Source organism: Chiroxiphia lanceolata, chromosome 6 (assembly GCF_009829145.1).
Source record: "Chiroxiphia lanceolata isolate bChiLan1 chromosome 6, bChiLan1.pri, whole genome shotgun sequence".
In the NCBI taxonomy this organism is placed as follows: Eukaryota; Metazoa; Chordata; class Aves; order Passeriformes; family Pipridae; genus Chiroxiphia; species Chiroxiphia lanceolata.
The window spans coordinates 62,348,998-62,374,629 of record NC_045642.1 but is presented as its reverse complement, the minus strand read 5'-3'; the positions used below and the strand labels follow the sequence as shown (position 1 = coordinate 62,374,629).

Genomic DNA, 25,632 nt, shown 5'->3' with positions numbered 1-25,632 from the left:
AATCACAGAATGGTTTGGGTTAGAAGGGGCCTTAAGGAACATCTGGTTCCACCCCCCTGCCGTGGGCAGACACACCCTCCCCTAGACCAGGCTGCAGGAGCTCAGAAGGGCTTGAAATCCCTGCCATAAAGGCAATTCCCTGAAGGTAGTGCACAAAGTCCTGCTCCTGACAGAACCCACCCAACAGCTTCCCTTCCATGGTTCCACAGCTGGATGGAAAGGAAAAGACCTCCTGCCCAGTCCCAAACCAGCTAAGGATCAACCTCCACACAGGAAGACCTGCAGGTCCCTTCAGCTTGGGTAGGGTACAAGGGTGAGAGATTTATCAGAGCAGAAGAGATGTGATCTCTGGTGCAGAGGAGGGAAATAGGAAGCAGGGGCTCACTGTGTCGAGAAGTGTAAGAGCTCTGGGGCAGGAGGATGAACATCTAGGTGATGGCTTCAAAACCAGTAAAAGGTTCAAAAGGAAGGGATAGACTAAGTGTGGAAATCACTGTCAGAGGATTATACTGATCTGAAAAAAAAAATATAAGATTTATAAAGTAATCTTGTGAATTTCTTGAGGTAAAATCCACACTGGCCTATTAAATACAGTGACCTGACGTTGCCTCTGGAAGCTCTGACCTGTAAATAGCTGGAGGCTGATGGGTGCTCCTGCCTTCTCCTACAGCAATAGGTGGACCTTTGGAGAGAATTAGCACAGACTTTTTTCTCTTTTTTTTTTTTTTCCTTCTGTGAATATAGAGTAACTTCAACATTTTCCATCCAGAGTCTGCTGGAACTGGGAGCCAACTTCTCCTCTGGGAAGTGTGTGGTCTCCCTAGATTTGCATATTTGTGATCTCCAGGAAAAGGATGAATCAGACCAAAAGTGGAAAGGAAAATCTGCATTTACAAATACACCCTGTGCCAGCACCTGCGTGAAAAGAAGACTGGCAGAAACATTGATTATGTAAATACAACCAGCCAGCTACAGAGTCCCAAAGGCAGGTGAGCATCTCAAAATGCAAACACACCTGCAGCTTATGGACAGATCCAAAGCACAGCGTTTGGATAAAGCTTTCCTTGGCTCTCCCCGATGTTTTGGAAGGGGCATCTCATCACAGGTCCTTTCTAGGATGAAATCCTACTGGTGATTTCTTTTGGTTGGGCTGGGAGTGATGACCCATTCCTGGAAGTGTTCCAGGTCAGGTTGGATGGGGTTTGGAGCAACCTGGGATAGTGGAAGGTGTCCCTGCCCATGGCAGGGGGTTGGAATGAGATGGTCTTTAAAGTTCCTTCTAACTCCAACCATTCTGGGATTCTGAGACTTTATGTCCCTGCCCATGGCAGGGGGGTTGGACTCTGTGCCCCATAAAGGTTCCTTCCATCACAAAGTATTCTGTGATTCCACGATGCCTCTCATGGACACGGATGCTGGGAGCTCTCCCATGAACTCCACTGCCATTGCTCAGCAAATGGGCTCAGAGCAGCTCTTGGCAAAGCCAAACCAGAGTTCTGGGAGAACACAAGGGGTCAATGGGATCCTGATATTCTCGTGTAAAATACAGAATCAAGGCACAAGCAGGAGGCAGTGCATGAAAAAGTGCTGACAGTGTGAAAAACAGCTCTGACTTGGGGCAAATTCTGAATGGACCACTCAGAACCAAGCCCCAGCACATGTTCATCTGCTGAGCTGAATAACTGACTCATGGCTGATCCAAGAGAGCTGGAGTTCCCCATGGCTTCATTCCTTCTTGGGCTCTGCTAAGGTGCAAAGGACTGATGGATTTTTCCCTTCACTGCTTGCATCTCGGTGGATGCTCTGCTGTCAACTAAGGAGTAAGTTTGAGGCACATCTTTAAGAAGCCAGGTGAAAATAACATATCGAAAAATCCTATTTTACACTTGTAAAGTTGAATGTAGGATCCATGAAGGGAAAACTAGTGTCTGGGTCATTTCTGATGCTCCCTGTCATTATCACTCCTGCCTAGAAAACAACTTGGACTTTGTAGCTTCCTTGTCATTACAATATACAGGAGTCCACCAGTGCTTTGAGGTTAAGAGATGGATCTTCAGAAGGTAAGACTCAAGACCAGATGAGACTTTTTTGTTTAGACCACAAGACAGGTACTGAGGCCTCAAATACCTCCTCTAGCTCTGCCTGCTCTCTCTCCATGACTGTACCCAAGATCCTTTAGGAGGGCAGTAATATCTCCTCTTACCTGTTTAGGTCCTCTAACTTCAGATAAGGACTGTGCACAGCAGAGGACCTTCAGACCTGCTATCGTGCTACAAATCCCCAGAATAAGGAGAACAAAGCCCCTGTCAGTGCCAAGATTCAAACATTTTTCAGGCCATCACAGCCTGACTGTGCTAATTGTTATCGTGGTCAGTGAGAAGTTTGCCAGAGGTGTCCAAGCACTGCAGTCAGAGAAGGGCCCCCGTCTTCCTCTGCTGGCTCCGTAGCAAAGCCTCGTGCTCCTCCCAGAATAGCAACTGTGCAAACCTCGGTGCTCCTCTTCCAAACCCTTTTGCATTTTTAGAAACTAATTTGCAAAGCCTCGGCCCCTGTGGCTACAAGCAAAGCCTGGCTGTCTGTGCAGCCTCCTCAGCCACGGCATCTCCAGGCTTCTCTCTACGTGATGCTGCGAGCTTCGACTTGGGGGTGGGTTTTTACCTGGGAGAAGAAAATCCTGCCAGAAGACTCTTGGGATCCTACACAAGGCAAGAGAGGAGGGGTTGGGGATGGGATCGTTGTAAGCAGAGGTCTCTGGGGGGAGCTCCTGACACATGGCAGAGCCTGGGACCCCATTTTCCAGCCACCTGACCCCACACTCTCACCTTAGCTCAGCAATAATGTCATTGCACAGCATCCAGTGGCCCTCACCAGCACTATTGGGATCAATTCAGCTGGATCCATGGGGCATTAGTAAACCCTACCGAGATATTCTCCTCATTTCCTATATCCATAAGTCACAGACAGTATTTTTTTAGGTATCCAAAGCCACAGCCTTCCTGTGGAGGGCACAGAGATGAATTCCCATCACAGTGAGCCACAGAGCATCTCCCATCCAGCTCATGCCTCTTGGGATGCTGATCCTTGAGCACAGCTGTCCGGAGGACACCAGATGGTGGGAAGTATCTGCACACTCACCTGCAACCTGCTCCCCTTCCATTCACAGCTTGGACTGAGTAAGGGGGGGATTAAACTGATATCCCTTATCTCAGACCTTCCAGGGATTTCTGCGCCAGCTGACACGAAGTGCTCACTCTGAAACGAGCAACATTTGCAAATAATACCTTCCACGGTCAGGGGGATGATGGCACTCAGAAAGCAGATAAATTTGTTATATTTTTAAGCAAAGATAAACACTGGCTGCCTGAGATTAAACCACCACTCCAGCTCTTCTCTGCTGAAACCAAACTGGCACGTCTACGGCAAGGAGCACTCGGCAAACAGGACTGGTCATCGCAGTAATTCCAGCACGCAGGATTAAACCCCACAACTGCTGCAAGAAATGCACAAAACAATGGCCAGAAATGCTGTGTGGAACTCCAGGGTCTCCCTGCAACCCCTCTCCTCCTTGCCAGGATGGTGAAGAGAGTTTGGATTAACACCGGTAAAATGCAGCATAAATTTAAGTGGTGGGAAAAAAACCACCACTGGTTGTCAGCTGGAAACTAGAAAGGGGCTACTTCCAGTATCCCTACAATTTTGTTCTATTTTCTTATTTTTAAACAATTCAGCAGATTGAGAATTTTGCTTAATGCCTCCCGGATCACACGAGGCCATGCAACAGTTTGACACCCACATGTGACAGGGACACACACACGGGGAGGGAAACCCTCAGCCCCTGTGCTCTGTGTAAAATGCATAAGTTTAGAGTAAATTCCTTAATACATCCATGAGTATTTTGTCACAGAGATCACTTTTACTGTCAGCAGGTTTATAGCCACAGTTTAGATTCCTGTAAAATTTACATAGTTACAATATTTCAGTTTGTTTTTTTTTTTAAAGAAACTTCTTTCCTACAGTTTCTGAACAGAACACCCCACGTAGGATCTCACCAAGCAAAGGAAAATCTCCCAAGGGCCACGCAGGCATCAGGACAACAGCAGCACCTACGGAAAAGCAAGTGCCTGCGGCCTCCACGGGGCAGAGGCTTTGATTTCATCACTGAAACGCAATGCAAGAAGAAGCACCAAAATAAACAGCTCCATAAAGCAGCAGGAACGCAGCAAAGCAGTTGGAGGCTCCTCCAGCAAGAATGACCTAAATCCAAGAGGCATTTGGTGCAGATGCTGCTCAGCCCCACAACACCCTCGCGGCCTCCAGGACAACCCGGGATGTACCAACAAAGAAGGAAGAGAATCTGGGAGAAGACTCTTTCTTTTAATAAAGTCACAGCGATTTCCCCCCCCCCCAAGGCACCCTCCTGCAGTGGCTGCCCCACACCCAGGGCTGCCGGGGGGGTGGGCCCTGGGACCCCCTTTCCCGGAGCGACCCCGCAGCAGCCGGGGTTATCGATGGAGATGTGTGTAATTGCCCTGTCAGGCAGCTGAAAGGCGCTCGCCTTTAGCTGATGCCACTTCAAAATGAAATTCTTTCTTTGGCATGGCTATGTCTGATATGCAGGCATCAAAGGGGAGGCAGCAGGTCGCCGATGCCCCAGGCCACGCATTTCCCTTCTAAAAAGCAGGAATGGGAGTGTCAGCTCCGGGGGCCGAGGCGGCCCTGGAGACCAACACCCATCACTCCTTCGAGGCTTGCTGGAAAGATTTGAGGACCCCCCCCAGCACCCAGAGACATTCAAAGGCTCTCCAGCAGCAAAGGGGACTCTGTTGGCCTGCACACCACTAGGATGGAGGGGTGGAAAAGCCTCCCTGGCACAGAGGAGGTTGAGGGCTGGGTTTTTTTTTGCTTCCAAGAGAAACACAGGGCTACGCTCGCCTCCCCCCACAGCTCCCATCTCCTCTCTCCACCTGCACTCTTCAGGGAGCCAAGGCTTTTGGCAAGCTTTCCACTGCAGTTTTTATTGGTTTCAACTGAGCTGCCCCTTTCGGAGGGTTGGAAAGCTTCAATCATTAAAGGAAAAGAAAAAAAGAATAAATAATAATAATTAAAAAAAGTATCCTGCACCCTCGTCCTGCTGCCCCTTCCCACTCCAATGATGGCTGAGGACATGAGCCCCACACCACCCAGCCCAGCCCAGCTCCCTATTTTCCAAGGCAAACACAGCCCTTCCAATGCATTTGAGCCAGAGTTTTCAAGTCCCTGTATCCAACTGTACCTGCTTGGCTCTGATCACCTTCCTGCTCGGAAGCAATTTAGAAAGGACACAGCACAGGTAGCTATTAGCTAACACATATTTAACTGCTCCAGATATCTTTTTTTTTTTTTTTTGGCATTGTAATGGAGTGATTTGATCTTCAAAGGACCCGTGGAAACCTTTGAAGCTTCCCCATCTCCAGTGGGGAGGGGAGGAGGTGGGGGGAGAAATGTTAATAGTTTTAAAACCTGGGGAATCCTGAAGTCGGAGGAAGGGTATAAAACCCAGTGGGTTTAGCATAAAGCCCTCAGGTAAATCTTCACCTTCTTTTCAAATGCATTTTTGGTGGGTTGCTTTGCAAAGGCTCGGGCCAGGTTAGCAAGGTCGGCTCTATTCCCAGCGGCTCTTAATCTCCAGGGACCCTCATCTCCCACGTGGCACAGCCCCGGCACCGGGGGATCCGCGGAACCTCGGCGAGAAATAGAAAGACTAAAATTTGCAAAGCCTTCAAGTAGAAAAGAAGTAGGGGGAGGAAAAAGGGGTCGGAGGGTGGAAAAGACAAGGAGAGAAGATAAATTCCCGGCTGCACTCCCAGCCAGCACAGCCTCAGCAGCACCCTGAGAGGCGAGACACGAGATGCGTTTACCTTTAAAATAATGACTCATTTTATTTTTTTCTTTTAATATGTAGTTATAAATATATTTTGTCAAAATATATGATCATTATTGTCAAAAACATTTGCACATAAAGTCATAAATAAGGTGAACGTTTAGTTTAGAGAAGAGTCCAGCTATAGCAAGCAGTTCTGGGGTGGGACGGGAGGGAGAGAGAAGGGGAGGAGAGGGCGGCGGGGAAGGGGGTCAGCGGCACCCGCACCCCTCCACCACCATCTCCTGGTAGTTTTTCAGGACCACCTTGTCATACTCATCCAGGTAGAGCATGGAGATGGCGCTCAGCTCCGTGGGCACGCAGCAGGCCTTGGGAATGCTGGAGTTCACGGAGTTCACCAGCGTCTGCACGATGGCGTGGTTCGTGGAGTTGAGGTGGTCGGCCAGAGGGAAGGGGCAGTCCCCATGGCAGTAAAACGCCTGGTACCCCGGGGGCGCCACGATCCAGTCGTTCCAGCCCACGTCGCTGAAATCCACATAGAGGGCATGGCGGCGGCAGTTTTTTTTGTTCTTGCGGGAACGCTGGTGCTTGGGGCTCCGCCGGGCTCTGCGGGTCAGCGCGTGGCCTCGCCCGTCGTGCCCAAAAGTGACCAGGAGCGGCCTGAGCTGAGCCCAGTCCCCGCGCCCTTGAGGTAAAGATCGGCTAATCCTGACGTGTTTGCCCTGATGAGTCTGTGCGTGGTGGAGGTGGGTCACCTCGATCACCAGCCCGTGGTTCGGCTGCTTGTCCTTGGTCCACCGGATCACAGCCGGGCTCACATCAAAGGTCTCCCAGCGCGTCACGTTGTGGTGCACCAGACGCGTGTCCAGCAGGCGCGTAATGGCCTGAGCGCGCTCCGACAGCGGCTTCATCACTTCGTAAATGTTTATCCGGTGGAAGCCCCCCTCCCACGCCGCGCTCGGCTCCTCCACCTGCTCCCGGTACAGCCGCAGCTCCGCCGAGGAGATCACCTCGTTTTCCGGCACGCTGCTGAGGTTGAAGACGAAGCGGATCCGGGGCGCCTCGCTGGGACCCGGGACGGTCTCCAGGTGCTCTGGAGGGGAGCAGGGACGGGGGAGGGAAATGGTAAGACAAGCAAACGAGAGCACGTCAGCCTTGGGGCACCCAGCCACGGCCCCCGGCGCGGCCACAGCACACACACACCCCCCGCGCTTCACCTGCCCGGCGGCACCGGCTCCGCTCCGCTCCCCCGCGCATCCCTCCCGGCCGCACCCGGAGCAGCTCCTGCCCCGGCACCGCTCGCTCGCCTCCGCCCTGACCGGGACACCCCTTCCCATCTCGCTTCCCCTTTTAGAGAGGTTCCCCCCCCCCCCCGCCTTTCGCTCTTCCCCTTTTGCTTTTCCCCCTCCCAGTCGCTCCAAAATCATCCCCCCGGCGAGATGCGGCGCCGCGGAGCACAGAGGTGCCTTGTTACAGGGGGCAGGGGGAGAAAGAGAAGCAAATTCCAACGCAGTAATGATGCGGCTGGATTAATAATTCAGATTTACTTTGGAAAAGAAACATCCGCTAGGAAACATTTGGATCAGATTACAAGGGTCTATTGAATAAACCATATAAACACACAGCTGTAAGTATTAAATTCGAGTCGGGGTTTGGGGGGATTTTTTCTTTTCTTTTTTTTTCCTCTTTTTTTTTTTTTTTTAAAGAGTAAAAGCAGGCAGCAATCGCTTTGATAGTTCAAAAGAAACACTCCAGGGGCGAGATCCCGCCCTCGCTTTACTCCCGCATCCGATCCAGAGCCATTAAATCCACGCGAGCCCAGGGAGTGACCCCGAGGCAGAGGCACCGAAGGAAACTCGCTGTTGTCAACAGAAGCAAAAGCACTTCAAAATATGGTCAAGCTCGGGTTAAGCACAGGATGCTGGAAAAAATACAGCACAGCACGCCTGTCACCCACACACGGCAGGCTGGGGGGTGGTTTTCCTCCCATAAATTTAGGGCCGGGCACGTCCTGCTTCTAAAGGCATTTGTGAGCTTCCAAACGCAAGGAAATCCCGATCGCTACCGGGGCTGGGAATTTACCGCCTCCCATCACTGACCTTCATGGTGGAAACTCCTCACGGTGTTTGCCCGGCTGGTCGATCGCTCAGGGTACTGCAGGCTAATTTCCTGGAGGCTTTCCTCCTCTTCTCCAGACTGGAGTCGATAGAGATCCAGCATGTAACTAGGAATGACGGCTGACTTGCTGGGCTGAGGCCGCCTTCGCAGCCCAAACATCTGCAGCAGAGTTGTTTCGAAACCCCGCAAGAGTTCATGGCTTTGGGCAGAGCGGCGTCCGGATCCGGCTTGTCCCTGAAGCTCTGCCACTTTCTTCCTGCCGGTCTCGGGGATCAGGCTAGCATGGTTAGTACCTCCTAGAAGGACTTGGCATAGTAGGATGACCATCAGCATTCGGTTACCAGGAATCATGGTGTCTCTGGGGTGCAAAAAACGCGACAACAAACAAGAAGAAAAGTCAGGATGAGAAGCAAAACCCTCCCCTCTCTTCCGAATAAACTTTAAAAAAGTAATAATAAGTAGTAGTAATAACAATTATAATAACTGGCAAAAGGACATGGGGAGCAGCCCCCGTTCGAGCGGCTGCCGGGGCAGTGACCAGCCCCCGGACCCGGACTGCCCGCAGCCCCCTCGGGAAGCGGGTCCCCGGCGCATCCCGGTCCCGCTGTCCCGCAGCCCCTCGGGAAGCGGGTCTCCGGCGCATCCCGGCCCCGCAGTCCCCTCGGGCAGGCGGGTCCCAGGCGGGTCCCCGGTGCATCCCGGCCCCGCAGCCCCGCCGGGACGGGACGGGACCGGGAGAAGCAGCGGCGGCTCCCGGCGGGGAAGCGAAGGGGAGCGCGGCTCGGCGCGATGTGGGACCCCAGCTTCGAATCCCGCCGCCGGATCCCGGGAAGGGGGAAACCGGGATAAGAACATAAAAGTTTTTAAAATAATAATAATAATAATTAAAAAAGGTAAAATAAAAGCCCCGCGCTGAAAACCAAAAGCGAGGCGGAGGAAGAAGAGGGCTGTACTCACTGACAGCAAGCAAGGCATATCAGCACAGTCCATGATTCTGGAGAGCCAGCCCGGACCCAGCGCGCCGAAAGCCCCGGGGCAGCGGCTGCCGAGCGCCTCCCGCGATCGCCGCCCGGCGCAGTGCGGCCGCCGCCGCCGCCGGCCCCGGTTTTCTGCCGGCCCCGCAGTCACGTGGAGCCGCGCTCGCCGCCAGCCCGGCCCGGCCCGGCCCGGCCCGCCGCCCCCGGCCCGCCCCCGGCCCGGCCCGGCCCCGCGGGGGACGGCCCGACACCGCCCCGCCCGCGCCCGCGCCCGCGGCCCGCGAGGGAGAGCGGGGACCCCCCGGCGGGGCCGCGGGACGGGCGCGGTGGGACCCCCGCGCATCCCCCGCCCCGCTCAGGTGCATCCCCGCGGGACCCTCCCGCACCGCCCCGGCCCCGCTGTCCCCCGGGAGGTGCGGGCACCGCGAGGCTCTCCCCGAGGGACCGGTCTGGGAACGGGGGCTCGGGAAGCGGCTCTCCCGCGAGGAGATGGGAGGGAGCGCTTGGGAACGAGGAGGAGCTGCTCGGGGAAAGGGACGGCGGCAGAGAGAGGGTCCCTCCTGTGCTCCCACCACCCGAGAGTCCCCTCCCCGGGGTTGGGAGCCCGCTCCCTGCTCCTTGACCTGGGTTCCCACCCGCCCTCCAGGTTTTCTCATCCTTCTCCTGCCCCTTCCCTCCCTGGCTGCCTGCATAGCTCTCTCCCCCTTCCCACCAGGCCGGGTGCCCAGACCCCCACCTGGATGTGCAGCAGGCACCTTTCCAAGGCCACAGCTGGCTGCTCCAGAGGGATCTCCTGGAGGAAGGATGCTCCCTGCCCCGCAGTTCAACCCCAGCATTGCCCTGGGCCAGCTTTGGGGCTGAGACTAAGAGCCAGACATCCTAAGGCTTGAGACTGTTCCCAAGTGGAGTCTGGGGACAGACTGGTCTCCCAGTAGGGCACATCAATTGGGCATACTGGGATTGATGTATGAACAAGGCGTGGAGAAGGCAGCTCCAGGGGAGGACACCCTAATGAAAAGTGATGGATGCCACATACTTTGGAGGCATGGAGTAGACTGAACGACCCCACAATAAATGAAGCCAACTCCACCAGGGCATCAGAATCTTGCCCCTTTGCCCTGCTGGGGTATCCCTTTGTGTTGGGCAAACTGTCACCCACGGTGAGAACAGCTGGTTAATTTATGAGACCAAAAGATGTGGTCGTGGAGTGGCCATGGGAACTCCGAAGCTCATCAATTAACCACAACCAAAAACCAGCTCAGAAACGATGACTGTGAACCAGCCACGTGGCCACAAACCACCGGGCTGCCGTGCCCAAGTGTGCAGCAAGCCCACACCAGCACCTCGGCGTCCTTCCAGCGCTGCCCCAGAGCTCACACACCATCCCATCACAGACGCCTCCTTTTCATATTTCACTTCTTTTTTTTTTTTTTTTTTAGCTCAGACCTGACCCATGCATTAGAAAAGCCCAGGGATGTCACCGAAAGGACACGCACAGATAAAAGGCAGTGCTGACACGGTAATATCTCTGAGTTATTCCTATACCACTCCGAGTTTAAAAGAAACATCTGTTAGCAAGGTATTTGGACTATGAATCCATCAAAATTTGTGAAATATTGCTATCGCCATTTCAAACGTATCACACTGTGTGTTATTCTTAACAAGTGAAAACAATTTTGGGAGTAGCTGCTGTGCAACTTTTTAAAGTTAAATAACATTTTCATTGAAAATACTCCAGTCTATAAACAAAGTTTACACGAGGGCCTGTATAGCTCTAAAACAGACCTCTGGATCGGGAAAAGCAACGGGCGCTCCCTCTTTGTGGGAGCAGTTGTGCTCTTTGTCCGAAGACCTCGCTCGGATTTTGTTGGGATCAGAGGGCGGCCGTGCTGGAAACGCTTGTCCCTGAGAAATTCAGTCCCGCGGCATCCAGTCCTTGCTCTCTCCTAAGACATCCCATCAAACCGAGATCCCAAAATTCGCTTATGTAACGCTGGTTAACCGTGCCCTGCGAGGAGGTGGCCAGCTGGGGCCAGAGAGCCAGGGCAGAGCAGTGTGGTTTGGGCTCTCGTAGGAGGCAAGAGCGTATTTGAGTAGCTCCTTGGTTACTAAGAAGTGTTAGTCATGGGGAAAGCTGTAGTATTTATTCCGTAAAATGTAAATACATAACCCAAACCACAAAGGAATAACCACGGATGGAAATAGTGTAGCATTTACCGAGGGAGCCGAGCTGCCTTTCTACAGAAGCTGTATTTCCTCAGCCCCATAGAGTGTAATTCACCTTGAACGGAGCTTCTGCTCCAGCCCGTGGAGTTACACATCGGCTGAACTCGGTCCAGGCACACTAAACAACCCAGTGTGTTATATATTCCAACCAAAAAAAGTGATGCCAAAACGGAGCTAAAAATACAAATGTGGAAGGTTTGAAAAGCAAACACTGCTTAATTCAGCGGTGGATGCAACTTTAAAGATCCAGGACATCAAAAATAGAAACATTGTGTCTGTGCTCAAGGCAAGGCTCACCTCCCTCTGATTACGTGGGTGAAGGGGGGGTCCGTGGGGTTCTTGCCAGTGATTCGGTCCCAGCCCCACTTGGGGTTCTGCAGCCAGGTTTTTTCCCCTCTGTCCTCCGTGAAAAACCTTCTGGGAATCTCTGCACCTGGACAGCAAGACCATTGGTCTCCTCTGGAAGCAAAGAACCAGGTCACTGGGGACCTCACCCTGCAAAGAATGGCCAGACAAAGAGGTGATTCACCCTGGGCAGACCTTGGCTGTGACAGAAGACTTTGCCAGCGGCAGCGAGAAGCCCAGGAACCGGCAGGTCTCCTGGAGCCCCAGTGCCCAGCTCTGCTCACAGAGGTCACCAGCTGAGGGGCAATTATTTGTTCTCTTTTGTTTCAACCTGGTTATCGTGGATTTGCCCAGACGTGTTCCTGATAAAATCCCAGCCACACACACCTGACCCGTTTCCAAGTTTTGTGTGCTCAGGACCTACCAACAAGCACTGCAGGTTGGTGTTCAGCACCTCTGGAAATTAGGCCAGCTCTGTTTACAAGGAAAACTTCTCCTCTAATGGCAGCATTTCAGGAGATGCCTCTGGTCTCGGACCTTCCCAAACCAGTTCTTGCATCCTATGTTATTTTTAGAGCAGCTGCACCTTTTTTTGGGCTCTAAAGTTTGCAAACAACCCGCCTTGAGGAAAAAAAAATAAAAGAACTTGTCTCACCAGATTTGTGCCTGAGCAGAAACAAGCCTAAAACCATAAATAAATAAATAAAGGCATATGTCAGAGACGTTTTAATGACATGAATTACAGGATGCCCATAAGTGTGCTCAGATCAATTCCCTCCTACCCTTTCCTTTCAGCTGCCTAAGCTTGTCAATTAAAACAAAGGGAACTGAGCAAACAACTCCAAGGGATTATGTTTTCCAAAGTAGCTCTTCACTAAAGAGCTGGACTACGACTGGTAAAAACAAGTGCAGCTGCTTCAATGGTGAAAGGAACATTTTTTACAACCACTCTGAGATTTTCATGATTTCTCTGAGTGCTTCAGAGCTGGCCTGTTCTACCAGAATTTTCTGCCTCCTCTTGAATAAATAAATTCATACTTCTAAAACACAGGACTGGGCCCAGCTTGGACTCTATTTCTGCTTTACATTAAAGTGTCTCTGCTGAGGTGTCAGGACCATGTCTAGAACCACTCCTGAGCTAAGAGGAGAATCAGGTTCAGCATTGCTGTTTTATTCCAAACACGGTTTTGGTTTTTTTGGTTTTTTTTTCTACAAATCCCTACAAAAACACTGTGTGGGAACATTAAAATAATGCAGTTCTAAAAAGGCAGTCTTTGGTAATCAGACACATGGCAGTTGAAACAGTAGGATTGTCTGCTCTTTCCTGTTTTTAAGGATGATTTTTATTGTTTGAAGAACGCTATTAAAAGGTTGAGTGTCCCACGCAGGGAGAACCTTAAATTGCTGTTACTTGACTTGTTCACTTTGTCACTATCCAAAGATCCCCAAGACTGAGCAAGGCTAGAAATGTTCATACAGGGAGTGTCTGTCTTCTGCTGCAAGACTCTGAGATCTCTGCTGATAAATATTGTTCCTTTAGAGATGCTGGTGCCTCAAAACTAGGAGGTTTCTTTCAGGTTGGAGGCTATTTCAGGTTGGACTCCAGGAAGAATTCCTTCATGGAAAGTGTGGTTAGGCATTGGAATGGGCTGCCCATGGAGGTGATGGAATTACCATCCCTGGAGGTGTTCAAGAAATTACTTGGTGCTCTGGTCTAGTTGACAAGGTGGTGATGGGTCAAAGGTTGGACCTGATGATCTTGGAGCTCTTTTCCAGCCTTAATGATCCTGGAATTCCGTGATTAGGAAGTGCTTCAGCAACACGACTCATGAAATGAAGGTAGAGCTGTTTTAATAGTCTGTTGTGAACATTCTCCTGAAGTGTGTTAGAAACACATCTGTTTTAAAATCATCTACACATCGACTGGTTTCCTCAGTCGGTGTCACAAGAAGAACACGCGCTGATGTCATGCAGCTTTTGGAAAGAATCCTTACCTTTAGCCCATAAATAACTGTATTACTCCCCACTCCATCAAAGCCCCAACCCTGAGAAGCAAGGGGGACCTCCAGAAGGCAAAGAACACATTCCTCCTGCTCAGAAATTGTGGCTGGTACTAATAAAGACCATCATTCCTCTAACGAGCGCCATCCGGCCATATGGCCATCGGAGATAAGCAGATTCGTTTTGGATCTGATGAGTCATGAATACTTCTGGAGAATACCACAAGTGCTGGCAGCTCCCTGGCCTTGCAAACCACTCCAGTGTGTCTCTAGTACTGATACGTGGCTCTGTCTGAGTCCTGCTGCGACTCTGATATTTCCACACAACCGCGGGGTGCCGACATTTGTCCTTGTCCCTTTAATTGTAGCTCGAGATCTGCCATCAGCAGAAGCTTCAATGATCTCAGACACTACTCCAAGGTGTAAATAAGCAGAGCAGGACATCTGCTGCAGAAACAGTTCACACCAGCTCTATTAGACTTTCAGCAATAGCAAAGGACTTTACAGGCAGGTGTTATTGCAAGTGCTGGGAAACATCAGCACGTGGATGAGTTTCGAATTTGTTAATGTGAACATCCTCACCTCAAAGCAGAGAGGAAGGATTCTGCCATGGGCTCCCTGTTGGGAAACATGGATATGCCCTGTGGCCTCCATCTTCAGCAATAATAAACTGGTGGGGCTTGTTTGTATCAGTTGCCTGGTGACAAGGTGCATGCTCACAATTAATCATCATTCTTAGAAAGTGCTCACTGATCAAACTTACACAGTGGGTGTGGATGAGCAGAGCATGAGCCTCCCACAGACACAAAAAAGATGGTTTCTGAAGGAAAGGCTCCTGCTCATCCAATCATCAAATATGCTGAGTTGGAAGGGACCCACAAGGATCATCCAGGGCCATCCTGGCCCTGCACAGGACACCCCAACAATCCCACCCTGTCCCTGAGAGAATTGTCCAAACACTCCTGGAGCTCTGGCAGCCCTGGGGCAAGAACCTTTTCCTAATATCCAGCCTAAACCTCCCCTGACACAGCTGCAGTCCTTCCTGACAAACCTTTTAGCAGGACCTACTTAACGACAGCACGTCAAGGCTCTCTGTTCTATAATTTATAAAGCAAGCTAACGAGTAAGGTGTTAGCTGAGTTTATTTTCAAGGTAGAGACATTCTTACTTACTGCTACCTGCTCTGCTTCCTTCTGGGGCAAAGAAAAACCAGTGTAAGCAGAATCAAAGCCCACCTCCTCTCCCAAACAGCTACGACCCAAAAACACCTGAGCAAGGGCACACTTTGTGCCAACAGCAGCCAAACCTGATTTAATTTCTGTCTCTTTTCTAAATAAACAATTATTTGTTTTCCCCTTCACTGCTTCCATCATACACAGGCACTGACTCAGCAGCCCAAAGGGGGACTTTAGCTACCTGGGAAGTTCAAAGGCCATAGATTTGGTGCAGTGCTGCAAGTACTGGGATGCCTAAAGGAAGGTTGGCTTAATGATGAAGGAGTTAATTCGGGCTTCAGAAGGTCTAGGTTCAGCTTTGTGCTTCTGTGGCAGTGGCTGAATCACCAGGAACCTACTTTATCCAAGTGGCTAAGCATATGCTAAACAGTGAAGAGTAATTAAAAAACATGGAGGCAATCAGAACTAAAGGCATGTCAGAGCCTCCACTCTGGAAGAACAAGAGTATTTTGCACCATTCTCCGAAATTAATAAAAAATAAACTCTAGTTCTAAACAGGTCCTCAAATTCCAACCTGACAAACAAAAGGCTTTCTAACCATTTCAGCAGGACTCCAGCCCCTGGGAACATATTGGAAGAGTAACATGACATGGAGACTCCATATGATCCCTCCCTTACAGCACTTGGAACAAAGGTTGTACTGCCCCGTCCATCATGGAGAGACACTCAGTGATTCACCTCTCATCCATGGCAGAAGAAGAAGAAGAAGAAGGGAAGAAGAAGCAAAACCGACCACGCCTGGAAATGAGAGATTAAACGCATTGTAGTTTCCAGCATTTTCCAGAAATAGCCATCAGGGCCTTACATTACTGGCTGGCAGCCCGTGAACTGAAGGGAGGCCAATTTCTTGACCTGCAGGTTTCAATGCAAAGACAGTCTGTCCTCCCTGATACCTTATCCAAACCATGTGGGCAAACCAGCGCTGTACGTGTGTTCCGTGCGTGTCTAATCCCACAGGCAAACCAGCCTTTCTATTAAAGGATGTTTTCAGGATCTACACTTCTTTTATTTCTTAAAATACCAGTCACCGAACACCTTACGGAGGGATAAAACTGAGGAACTGGCTCATCAAAAAAAAAAAAAAAAAAAAAAAGGAGAAGAGGGACTTTTAGGAAAGGAATATCTAAAAGTCAGTTCGAAGAGGGAAAAAAACTGAAATGGCAAAAAGGGAGCGAGTCTGGAGACATCCCATATCTCACTCCCTCTTACATATGAAGGGACCTTGGAAGTGAGGGGGTGCTCGCCCCCACAGAGCTCCCTCCACCTGGGCAGAGGGTTTATGGACCCCAGAGGATCAGCAGGAAGACAGAGCAGGAGAGAAAATCGATATGGGAAAGAAGTGAAAACCAAGAAGGCAAATTCGGTCTGGGCAAAGGGCCAAGGCAAGGCCAAGTGCAATTCTAGAAAACAGGACCGAAGCCAGAGGCCCCAAGGTGTCATGACAGGCTCGCACTAGTCTGCAGTGACAACCCAGAATGACACACCTGGCAGGTGCACAGCATCCCCCAGACGTGAAGAGAAACAGCCCTAAACCTGGATTTTTGAACAAAAGTCCCAGGACGGAGGGTCTAAACCAGCAGTTCCTACTTGAGCAGGATCTGGGCTTAGCATAGCACTGGTATCTCCCAGTCCCAGCCCTCTGGGCACACTGGAGTCACACACCGATGTTACACTTTGAGTCAGGGAAAGCAGAACTAAGTCAGAGCTATTTCCCTGAGGACCTGTTTGTTCCCCTGGTTGCACCCTGCATTCCTGCCTGTTCCACCTCTGTCCTGCTGACTCTGCTGCCTTTTCCCACCCTCTGTACACATACCTGATAGAGCAACAAGTCTCAGAACCAGGTATTGTGTGCGCCACCACACCCCAGTTCGAAGAAATATTGCAGAAAGCAAATGTGCAACGTCATTTATAAAATTGGCATCAGCTTACAAACGTTCCTCACAAAGACCCAACACAGAGGTAAGTCCATGGCTGCCAAAAAGTCACCTGTCCTGCCTCCAGAAGCCCTCAGCAAGTCACTTCATATCCCATCATTCCTTCCCTACATAACACTGGGTGCAGAGGTAAAGTGGGCAGGAAATCCTGCTGTCCATCCACTCCAGACCACGCTGAGCATGGGAAGGGCAGAAGAGAAGCTGAGTGGGGTTGGGGCTTAAGGGACTGCAAGATAAAAATGAGGTGGATTAAGGCAGAATTTGAGGAGCAGAGGATAAAATGAGAAGGTCAAAGAGGACTTAGAGTCCATGAGTACTGTCTTGAGTCAGGCATAGTGGAGACAAACCCCAGATCCAAAGCACAAATTTGCAGCCATGAAAGGTGAGCTTGACAGAATCTCTCTCAGTGGGGTGCCATGAGAGGTGCCATTTAACAGGACAAGAAAGCAATGGCTTTAAGCTGAAGGAGGATAAATTTAGATTAGATATTAGGAAGAAATTCTTCCCTCTGAGGGTGGTGAGGCCCTGGCACAGGTTGCCCAGAGAAGCTGTGGCTGCCCCAGCCCTGGAAGGGTCCAAGGCCAGGCTGGAGCAATCTGGGATAGTGGAAGGTGTCTCTGCCCATGGCAAGGGGATGGAATGAGATGGCCTTTAAGGTCCCTTCCAAACCAAACCATTCTGGGATTCTATGAGGCAGCTCGGACTTGCAAAGCTGCCATGTGGCTCATTTCCCTCTCTTGGCACCACTGGCAGCCACCAGAATAGCCACCATTCCTTTTTCAAGGGTTCCCCAGCTGGTAAGTCACCAAGAGCCCATGAGGAGACCACCACAGAGGAGGTGCCTTGAAATGAATGGCACAACTGGATCACTTCCATCTTGTTTTCTGCTGGGCTAGATGCACTGGAAGCAGGTGCCTGAATATATCTACAGGTTTGAGAATGGCTATGATCTGGGGGCTGAACAAGAGCCTCCAGAAATTTGGAGACCTAACCAGTGTGTTTATACTTGCAGGAGGTGCACAGCTCTGCTGCCCAGGGGTATCTCCCAATCCACTCTCCACCCTTTCCAGAACACAGAATTTATCTCACCTCACATCATCCCTTCCCTGTCCACACAGAACCACCCTCCTGGGCAAAAACTCCTTTCACCCAAACCAGCAAAACTCAAAGTCCAGTCTGAAATAAACAACCCAACCAAAACGAAACAAAAAACCACAGCCAGTGGACAGAAGGCATTTTTAAAATAAAAACTAAGCAAAGGCTGGGCTCTGTTCTGTTGCCCAAGGCATGTAAATGCTCTGTTCCTACATTTCAGACTCTTCCCAGCAACAGGGCTCCCAAAACACTTTGTCTCTACAGGGTGAGCAGCTCCATGTCTCCCATGGCAGAGGGCACACAGAGTGATCTGGTTCGTGTTACTGAGCAGGATCAGATGATAGATGAAGATCCACGATGCTGAGCAGCAGCTCACAGGTCAAAGTCTTTTCCTTCTTTCTGAAAATCCTCCTGTACCTTTCTTTTCCAAAGTAAGTAAGTAAAATAAGTAAGTAAGTAAAGCCCTTCATTCTCCAAAGACTTTTGTTGCTACCAAGCTTTATGTACTTACACATCCCTGCACATGAAAGATTTTAGCACAAGGGCATTGGCTCAGTATGTTTCAGCTCACATGATTTTTTTAGAATCAATTCTTTTGCAAAACTGTTCATTTTACTGGCTCGTGAGACATGAATTGTAAATCCAGCCAAAAAAACTTACCCTGCATCCCTGGGTCTTAGGAAATGCAGATTTGTCACTTTTCAGTCTCTTTGTATGCTGTTCAATTTTCCTCTGTAATTTTATGCTGCTCAAACACCCAATGACCTAAATGGTCCCAAGAAAGAGGAACTAGCTTCCTCTGGGGCAAAAAAAAAAAAAAAAAAAGAAAAAAAGAGAGGTGTTTATTAGCAATTTAACTTACCTGACTTGTTTAAAGTGTCATCAGAATGCAACCACCTACTTTCTTTTCTTCATTTTCACTTGATATCCAAGATTTGCTTGAATTGAGAATGTCTAAAGCCTCAGGCATGATCCTGGGTGTTCTCAAGTCTTAAATGCCACTGCTTAAAGAGTTAAAGATCTAGATGGCTGCACTAAGAGGATGATAAACTAATCACTCAGTCACTGCTGGTGAGCCTGGTGTCATTTACTGAAACATGGAATGCATTTAACAATGTAAGAGAAACTCCATGAAGTGCAAAAGCCAAAGATGATTGTCTGATTGTCAGAGTTTACTTTGGAGAAAGTCCTCAGTCTAATTACCTAAGTTTGAGCAATAGAAGTATTTTTACCCTCCTTGAAGAAATTAACATTTTCCTTTCAAGTCAATGGGTTGATTTGGGTTTTTTTAATGCTACTAAGGACTGCAGATTCTATTCAGGGGACTACAAAAAAATTTAAGATGGGGGGGGCTAGGTAAGAGAAATAATTCTCCCAGGGAACAAGTAAGAAAAGTTTCCTGTGATCACAATCATGAGAAAAGTAGAATTAATAATTAGAATACTAGTACTGCACCTCTACCTGCTGATTTGTGTCTTCCAGTTCTGTGAAATGACTGAAAAGGACAGGTCTTGGCACTCAACAGAAATACATATCTAAAAGCCAGGCTCTGGTTTGATGTTATTGTAAGAAGATGCTTTAAATCCTTTTGCCCGCAATCTTTGAACCATGAAGGAAAAGAAAGACCAGGTCCAACATTTCGTGTTTGCATTTTAGGATTTAGTGAACATTGGCATTTTTTTCTCTAGCTTTAAAATCAGTTAAAGACCAAGATATCAAACATGAATAAAACATTAATGGGATTTTGTGGGGCTCCCCCAGTGAGCATCCAAACTGCAAACAATATCACTTCATTCTCTTTGACTCTATTAAACTTAGAACAGGACAACTCCATTGTGCTGGCAGTTGGTACAGAACCCTTTCCCAACAAACCAAACCCCAGAGCTGCTGTCAGTGGATACCACCAGAAGTTTTTCACTGATGGGAAAGTAAGGCCTGGAGTGACAGAGCAAAATGAAGGTGTGACCATAACTCATCACTGTAGATCAGTGTCACTCTGACCCAGCAATAACAGCCAGTGCAGTGACATCAGCACGTACTGACAGCTTATCCATCTCCCAGAGACTCTGGATGGGTGCTCTGATGTGGCCACAGCACATCCTTGCACACCAATGTCAATTTGACCTGGTAAACACAAGTAATAATAGAAGAGGAAGCAATATCAGCTTAGCAAGCCTTAACTGCTTACCAGTTCTCCAGAGACTCTCGTGGGCACTCTGCTCCCCAGCTGGGACAAAGCTTGTCCCATGGCCCTGGTACTGTGACCCAAATGACTTCCAAGGAGGAGGAGGAGAAGGAGGAGGCAGAAACACTTTCTAATGACACCTACCTTCATGACAAGCCTGACAAGATGCCACATGATCATTTTCCCTACTGGCTGATGGCTGATGGCTCAGGCAGTTCTGCTGACCTTGGTTAGTGCGGTCTCTGAAGAAGTGAGGAAAGCTTCAGCCTGACCCACAGGATCAAAATCCAGGTGTATGGGTGGAAATTCAGCTGGTCAAACAGAGAAGTCTCCAGCATTGTCTCATCCTGAAATGAACATCAAAAATAGATCAGATTGCTCTCAAGCAGTGGCTACTTCCCTGCCTAAAAAGAGAATCCAAATGAGTAAGTCAGGTGTTGCTGTAGAGACCGTAGAGATCTAAAGGCAGCAAAGATAAATGCTATTCAAAGGAACCTGCTGTTCCTGTTGTGTAAACCTTTCCCTCTACAAAAGAGGCAACATTTTCCTGAGGAACTGTGTGACAACACTTACCTCACTGCACTGTGTGAAAGACAGAGCAAACACTTTGAGATCAGTGGGACCAAGAAATGTTTTTTTACAAGGGCCTGGAGTGACAGGACAAGGGGGAATGGCTTTAAACTGACAGAGGGAGGGGTTAGATTGGAGATTAGGAAGAAATTCTTGTTTCTGAGGGTGGTGAGGCACTGACACAGGTTGCCCACTGACACTGTGGCTGCCCCATCCCTCGAAGTGTTCAAGGCCAGGATGGATGAGGCTTGGAACAACCTGGTCTAGTGGAAGGTGTCCCTGTCCATGGCAGAGGGTGGAATGAGATGAGCTTTAAGGTCCCTTCCAACCCAAACCATTCTGGGATTTTATCATAAGAACTGGGGAACTTTCAAAATACACTCGCAGCTCCACAGACCACAATTGTTACTGCAGAGAAAACTGTTTCTACTTCATCTGTATGTGCATGATTTTAAGATCTGAAAAACTGCTGCTCTCGTAGTTCTCAGCAGCTAATAAAAACCCTTGTTAGCAACATCTGGATACAAGATAAGGGAACCTTGCAAAGAAACATGAGGTATTCAACAGGTTTCTGCAGTGGGTTCATCGTCAGTTCTCTGAGGACTTTGCTCCAAAATCCACTGAGGTGTTGGGGTGTTTTTCCATTGACTTCATTGGGCTCTGAACCAAGAAGTAAAGCCTCCCTGCTGTGGTTTGGACATTTATTTGTGTTTGATCTGTAATAGGATCTTTCATTTCTCTTATTCCTGTAAAAACAAATAAAGCCAGAGCACAAGAAAGCAACTAAACACGTGCTTAGCTTTAAGCATATCCCTAAACCCATTCAGTTAAAGTCCTTAATTCTAGGGAGTCCTGGGAAAGAAAAGCACATGCTTAAAGTTAAACACGTGCTTGGGGTCTTTGCTAATTAGTGATGGCCCTATGTCTCACACAAATCTCATCTTAGAGTATCTGGGATTTTAGGGTCCATATGGGAGAAATTACATGGAGACCATCTCAGAAGTGCAAATTTTAGTATTGCATCTGATGCTGGAAGCCTGCCTTTAATGCCTTTAAGATTGATTCTGTTACAACACCATTTACAGCTGGTTGAGGTTCCTTAGATATTTGTAAAAATGAGAATACCTAAAACCAAAACCCAACAGGATGACCTAACGCAGCAAAGCAGAACTGCTTTTTGGAACGGATGTGCTTAGTGGCACCTCAGGAGCAGAAGGGTCTCACTTCAGCCAAAGTACTGTCCCTGGCCTCCTTCACTCTGCTTAGAGGAAGCACTCATGCATCCTCTAGAGTCTGGCTCTTGGAAGATAAGTGAGCCTTTACCTTTGGGTCAGACAGAAAATGGAAGAGCATTCCCAGTAGTCTGCACAGAGCTAAAAGCATTTTTCTTCACCACATTGTGATTATTTTGGACCTTTGCTAAAGTGTGAGAACTCTCAGCTATCTTGATCACAGACAAGGCCTGAATTTAATATGTCTGACAGGTCAAATCAGTGTTGCCTCTGGTGAGAGGACACTTGGGAAGTTTCTTCACAAAACACATGCCAGCTAACAGGAAACCTCTCACCTTTCAACATCTCCTCTGCCAGGACAGGAACTTGTCTCTCTGTGGCTCCCAAACTCCATCTCTTCTAATGCATCTTCCTGAACTCCTTTTCAAGGTGCATCAGTGCACTCAACTTCAGATGCTCTTGGACTTTCAGCTCTCTCTATAAAATTTTATGCTGTCCCATGTTTATAGGTTCATTGTTCTGCAGCCTGAACAACAAGGCCATGCTTCTGTGTCCATTAGTGAGGGATCTGGATCAGATGTTAGCACACAACACTTCTCTCAGCTTAGCCAAAGCATGCAGCCTGGTGCTCCCACTGGCTTTACTATTTATACAGGCTGTGGAAAGACAGGTGATATCTGAACCCTGCATAAAGCCTTCAGAGGAATATTTTTTGAGTGCTTTACATCATGTGGCTGCAGTGTCTTTGATCTGAAACTAGATTTACCACAGCTTCACACTTATCTCTGAGGAACAGAGAAATGGTGAGTCGATGTATCAACCATCCAAACCACCAAGAACAAAAGGCTGCTGCAGGCTGTGCTTGCCTTGGAGCCTTGTCCTCCATAATCTGGGGTCTAGATAAACACCTAAAATAACCTCAGCTCAGCCCATGGTGTTTTAAGGATGGAAAGGAGCATAAACACAGGGAACTTCTCTTGGGTCCTTCTGCAGCCCCAGTTTTTAACATGGCAATCTCCTTAACTCCTTCACTCTTCAGTGCCAAAGACCCAGCTCATAGTGACTCCATAGAAGAGATCAAAATTTTGTAAGACACATCAGATCCCCCTTCTCTCGACCACAAAACAGCAGACCCAAAGCAAAAGGTCCCAGGATGTCCATCCAACAATAATCCATTTCCAGTCACTGGCCCTAAACTCTGAGGCACCCTGCTGAATCAGCTGTTGCACAAATATAATGTCCTGATTGCAGAACTACTGTAGTTTAGGGCCTGCTGGATCAATATCTTGATCCAACACTTTTGTGAACCCTTACTCTGTGACAGCTATTCCCTCTTCCCTCAGTTTCATGATCTAGTCAGTGGTCAAGGCAAGGTAGAGCTTTTAAAAGGACTTGGTCTGAGGCATTTGGTCATGAGTGGGATGTTACACAGAGACTAATAACCCACAGAGCTGATGAAGAGGACAAGTTAGATTTCTGGGCTCCAGTAGATTCCTGCACTGAGGGATGGCTGAACACAGGAGCAGCAGGAGTCTTCTCCTCATCAAAAAATCACCCTTATAGAGAAAACCGGTGGCAACCCTTAGGCCAGTCTTTTCTACAAGATGGATTTTCAGCTGGACTACAGCCTTGGATGGTTTTTGCAGCTGAAACAGTTGTACTGGTATTTCCAATGTTCTCTGAGCAGCCCATGTAATAAAGGAGAATATTACAAGCAAAACAGAAGGTAAATATTCATCAGCATCTTCTGTGCTTCTCTGATTGCATGAAATGTCCAAGAGTTATGATCCACTCTTCAACCATTTTTTGGCCTACATCACTTGTTGGAGAACAAGGGTTGATATCACTGCTGGAAAGTTGATTTTAGAAAGTCTGCATGAAGGACAATTTAAAATTACCTCTCTGGTACCTTCCCAATGCTTTCCCAGAGACCACTCTGCTTACAGCCTGTGGGCATGGAATCCTGTCTTCCTTCTGGTGGCAAATATGTAAAAACGTTTCCCAAGAAAATTGGGGAAAGAAAATTGTGTTCAATATACTTCCTAAACCCAAAGAAGAATGGAAGGCTGTACTCTCAGTAGACCTCAGAAAATTCACTTCTTTCACCACCAGATTCCTGTTCCCAATGCTAACTCTAACCTCTCTGTTTCCCTTCCTTTCCACACAAGATTGATTCACAGAACTTGATTTAAAGGATGTTTATTTCCATAACAAAAATGATCAGGGGTCTAGAAAACATGACCTATGAGGAAAGATTGAAAGAATTGGGTTTGTTTAGTCTAGAGAAGAAAAGACTGAGGGGGAGACATGATAACAGCCTTCAACTATGTAAAAGGTTGATGCAGATAGGAAGGTAATAAATTGTTCTCTGTGTCCACTGGGTATAAGACAAGAAATAATGGGTTTAAATTGCAGCAAGGAGGATATAGGTCAAACATTAGACACGTTTCCTAAGAGGAAGGACAGGTGAGAACTGGAATAAATTAGTCAAGGAGCTACAGACTCTCCTGTCACCAGGAATGGCTCAAACCTGGCAAATCTTGCCTCGGGGTAGAGGGATAGACCATCTCTCAAGGTCCTCTCTGCCCGTTTTCCTACTTGTCTGTATTTATACCAGCCAAAATGATCAAAAATATCTTTGTTCCATAGAAAGGAAAGAGAAAACCTTTCTTGAACCACCACCCCCCTCTCCACCTGGAGGTTTTTACTGCTGGTTTTATCTATAGTAACAGTGCATTTGAAGGCATCCACATTTCTTTCTATTTAAGCAATTAACTAAAGAACTATTTTTACAGATCCACCCCCCCTGCACATGTTTTCTCTCATGGTTCATGCCATAAAATGATATGTCAGCACCCTGTTCAAAAGCTTTCCCTCAGGTGAGAGGTGCAGGACTCCCAGACAAGTAAATCCCGTCCTATCTGGACCCAGCCAGTGAGAACATCATCTGACTGAGGGAGGTTCCTCCACCTCAGGTCCTCGGGTCTCATGTACAGCCACAACTGTACATACCACACCCCACGCCCTGCTTAAAATGAGTGTTTTCCAGGAAACATATGGAATTTCGCTCACAGAGCAGGCACTGATGGGTAACCTTGGCAGGCAGGATCCCTCTCCTCCAGAGGTGGGAAGCTCAACCCCACAGCATGGATTGGGTTTGGATTCTCTACTCCAACTCTGCTTGTACCAGTTGTGTCAACCCCTCCAGTTCACCTCCGGTGCAAAGGACAACAGAGTAAAAACACAACCTCTCTGTCCAGTGAAAAAACCAGAAATATAATTATTCAATGTTGAAGGAAATCTCCATGTTTATGCCTCAAGCAAACCAGGGTGGTTCCAGAACATGGAGAGGTTAAACATTAAGCTCCAAAGTAGAAGACAGGAATTAATCTTCAAATCTGTCTTTCCCTCTTCCCCCCATTCCCACTCTGTCCAAAGGGTCTGATGCTATGGACAGCAAGGAGACATTTTTTTCTTTAGGCATTGAACTTTACAGAAGCAAAATGGTTCTGGATCCACTCATGACTTTTTTTGTGTCATCTGCAGAGCAAAATTATCCAACCTGAGGCACAACATCTTCTGCCGTTTACACCTTAATAAAGCTTTTGTGACACAGTTTCTTGATTATTTTATTTTTCAAATGGCATTAAAATTAACTTACCTGTGGAACTTTTTTTACTTAAGGACAACCATCACAATTCAGTCTGATAAAAATGTTTCATGTAGCTGTCCCAGACACCATAAAACATAGTTTTAGAATGGTCAGGCTTAAAGGTTTACTTGTGTCAAGTCCAATGACAATTTACCCTCCCTAAAAAAGGAAAAAAAAAAAAAAAAAAAAAAAAAAAACCAAAC

At 48.3% G+C, this 25,632-nt stretch overlaps 1 protein-coding gene and 1 long non-coding RNA gene across 4 annotated transcripts; both read right to left on the bottom strand.

Moving 5' to 3' along the window:
- Nucleotides 1-5,926: 5,926 nt before the first annotated feature.
- BMP4 (bone morphogenetic protein 4) lies at nucleotides 5,927-9,053 on the bottom strand. Of its 2 annotated transcripts, none has more exons than XM_032692170.1 (3): nucleotides 8,936-9,053; nucleotides 7,960-8,336; nucleotides 5,927-6,953 (listed from the first exon to the last, which is right to left on the bottom strand). In XM_032692170.1, exons 2-3 carry the CDS (start codon nucleotides 8,327-8,329, stop codon nucleotides 6,112-6,114), a joined length of 1,212 nt encoding a protein of 403 aa, XP_032548061.1. In that variant the 5' UTR covers nucleotides 8,330-8,336; nucleotides 8,936-9,053; the 3' UTR covers nucleotides 5,927-6,111. The 2 variants fall into 2 exon arrangements, with proteins under 2 accessions (XP_032548061.1, XP_032548060.1); XM_032692169.1 differs by having other exon boundaries at nucleotides 5,929-6,953; nucleotides 8,940-9,040.
- Nucleotides 9,054-11,087: 2,034 nt separating this feature from the next.
- LOC116788980 lies at nucleotides 11,088-24,946 on the bottom strand. Of its 2 annotated transcripts, XR_004357825.1 has the most exons (4): nucleotides 24,850-24,946; nucleotides 20,120-20,322; nucleotides 18,451-18,589; nucleotides 13,943-13,973 (listed from the first exon to the last, which is right to left on the bottom strand). It is a non-coding gene; the product is annotated as an uncharacterized LOC116788980 (long non-coding RNA). The 2 variants fall into 2 exon arrangements; XR_004357826.1 differs by lacking the exons at nucleotides 13,943-13,973; nucleotides 18,451-18,589 and adding an exon at nucleotides 11,088-11,676.
- Between the last annotated feature and the right edge of the window lie 686 nt (nucleotides 24,947-25,632).

Excerpts from the sequence above, each read along its gene's own strand:
- BMP4 (XM_032692169.1), bottom strand. The coding sequence starts at position 8,968 with ATGGACTGTGCTGATATGCCTTGCTTGCT. Across the intron at positions 8,337-8,939 it reads GCTGATATGCCTTGCTTGCT|AGACACCATGATTCCTGGTA; the intron begins GTCAGTGAGTAC and ends TTTGCACCCCAG. Across the intron at positions 6,954-7,959 it reads GAGGAGTTTCCACCATGAAG|AGCACCTGGAGACCGTCCCG; the intron begins GTCAGTGATGGG and ends GCTCCCCTCCAG.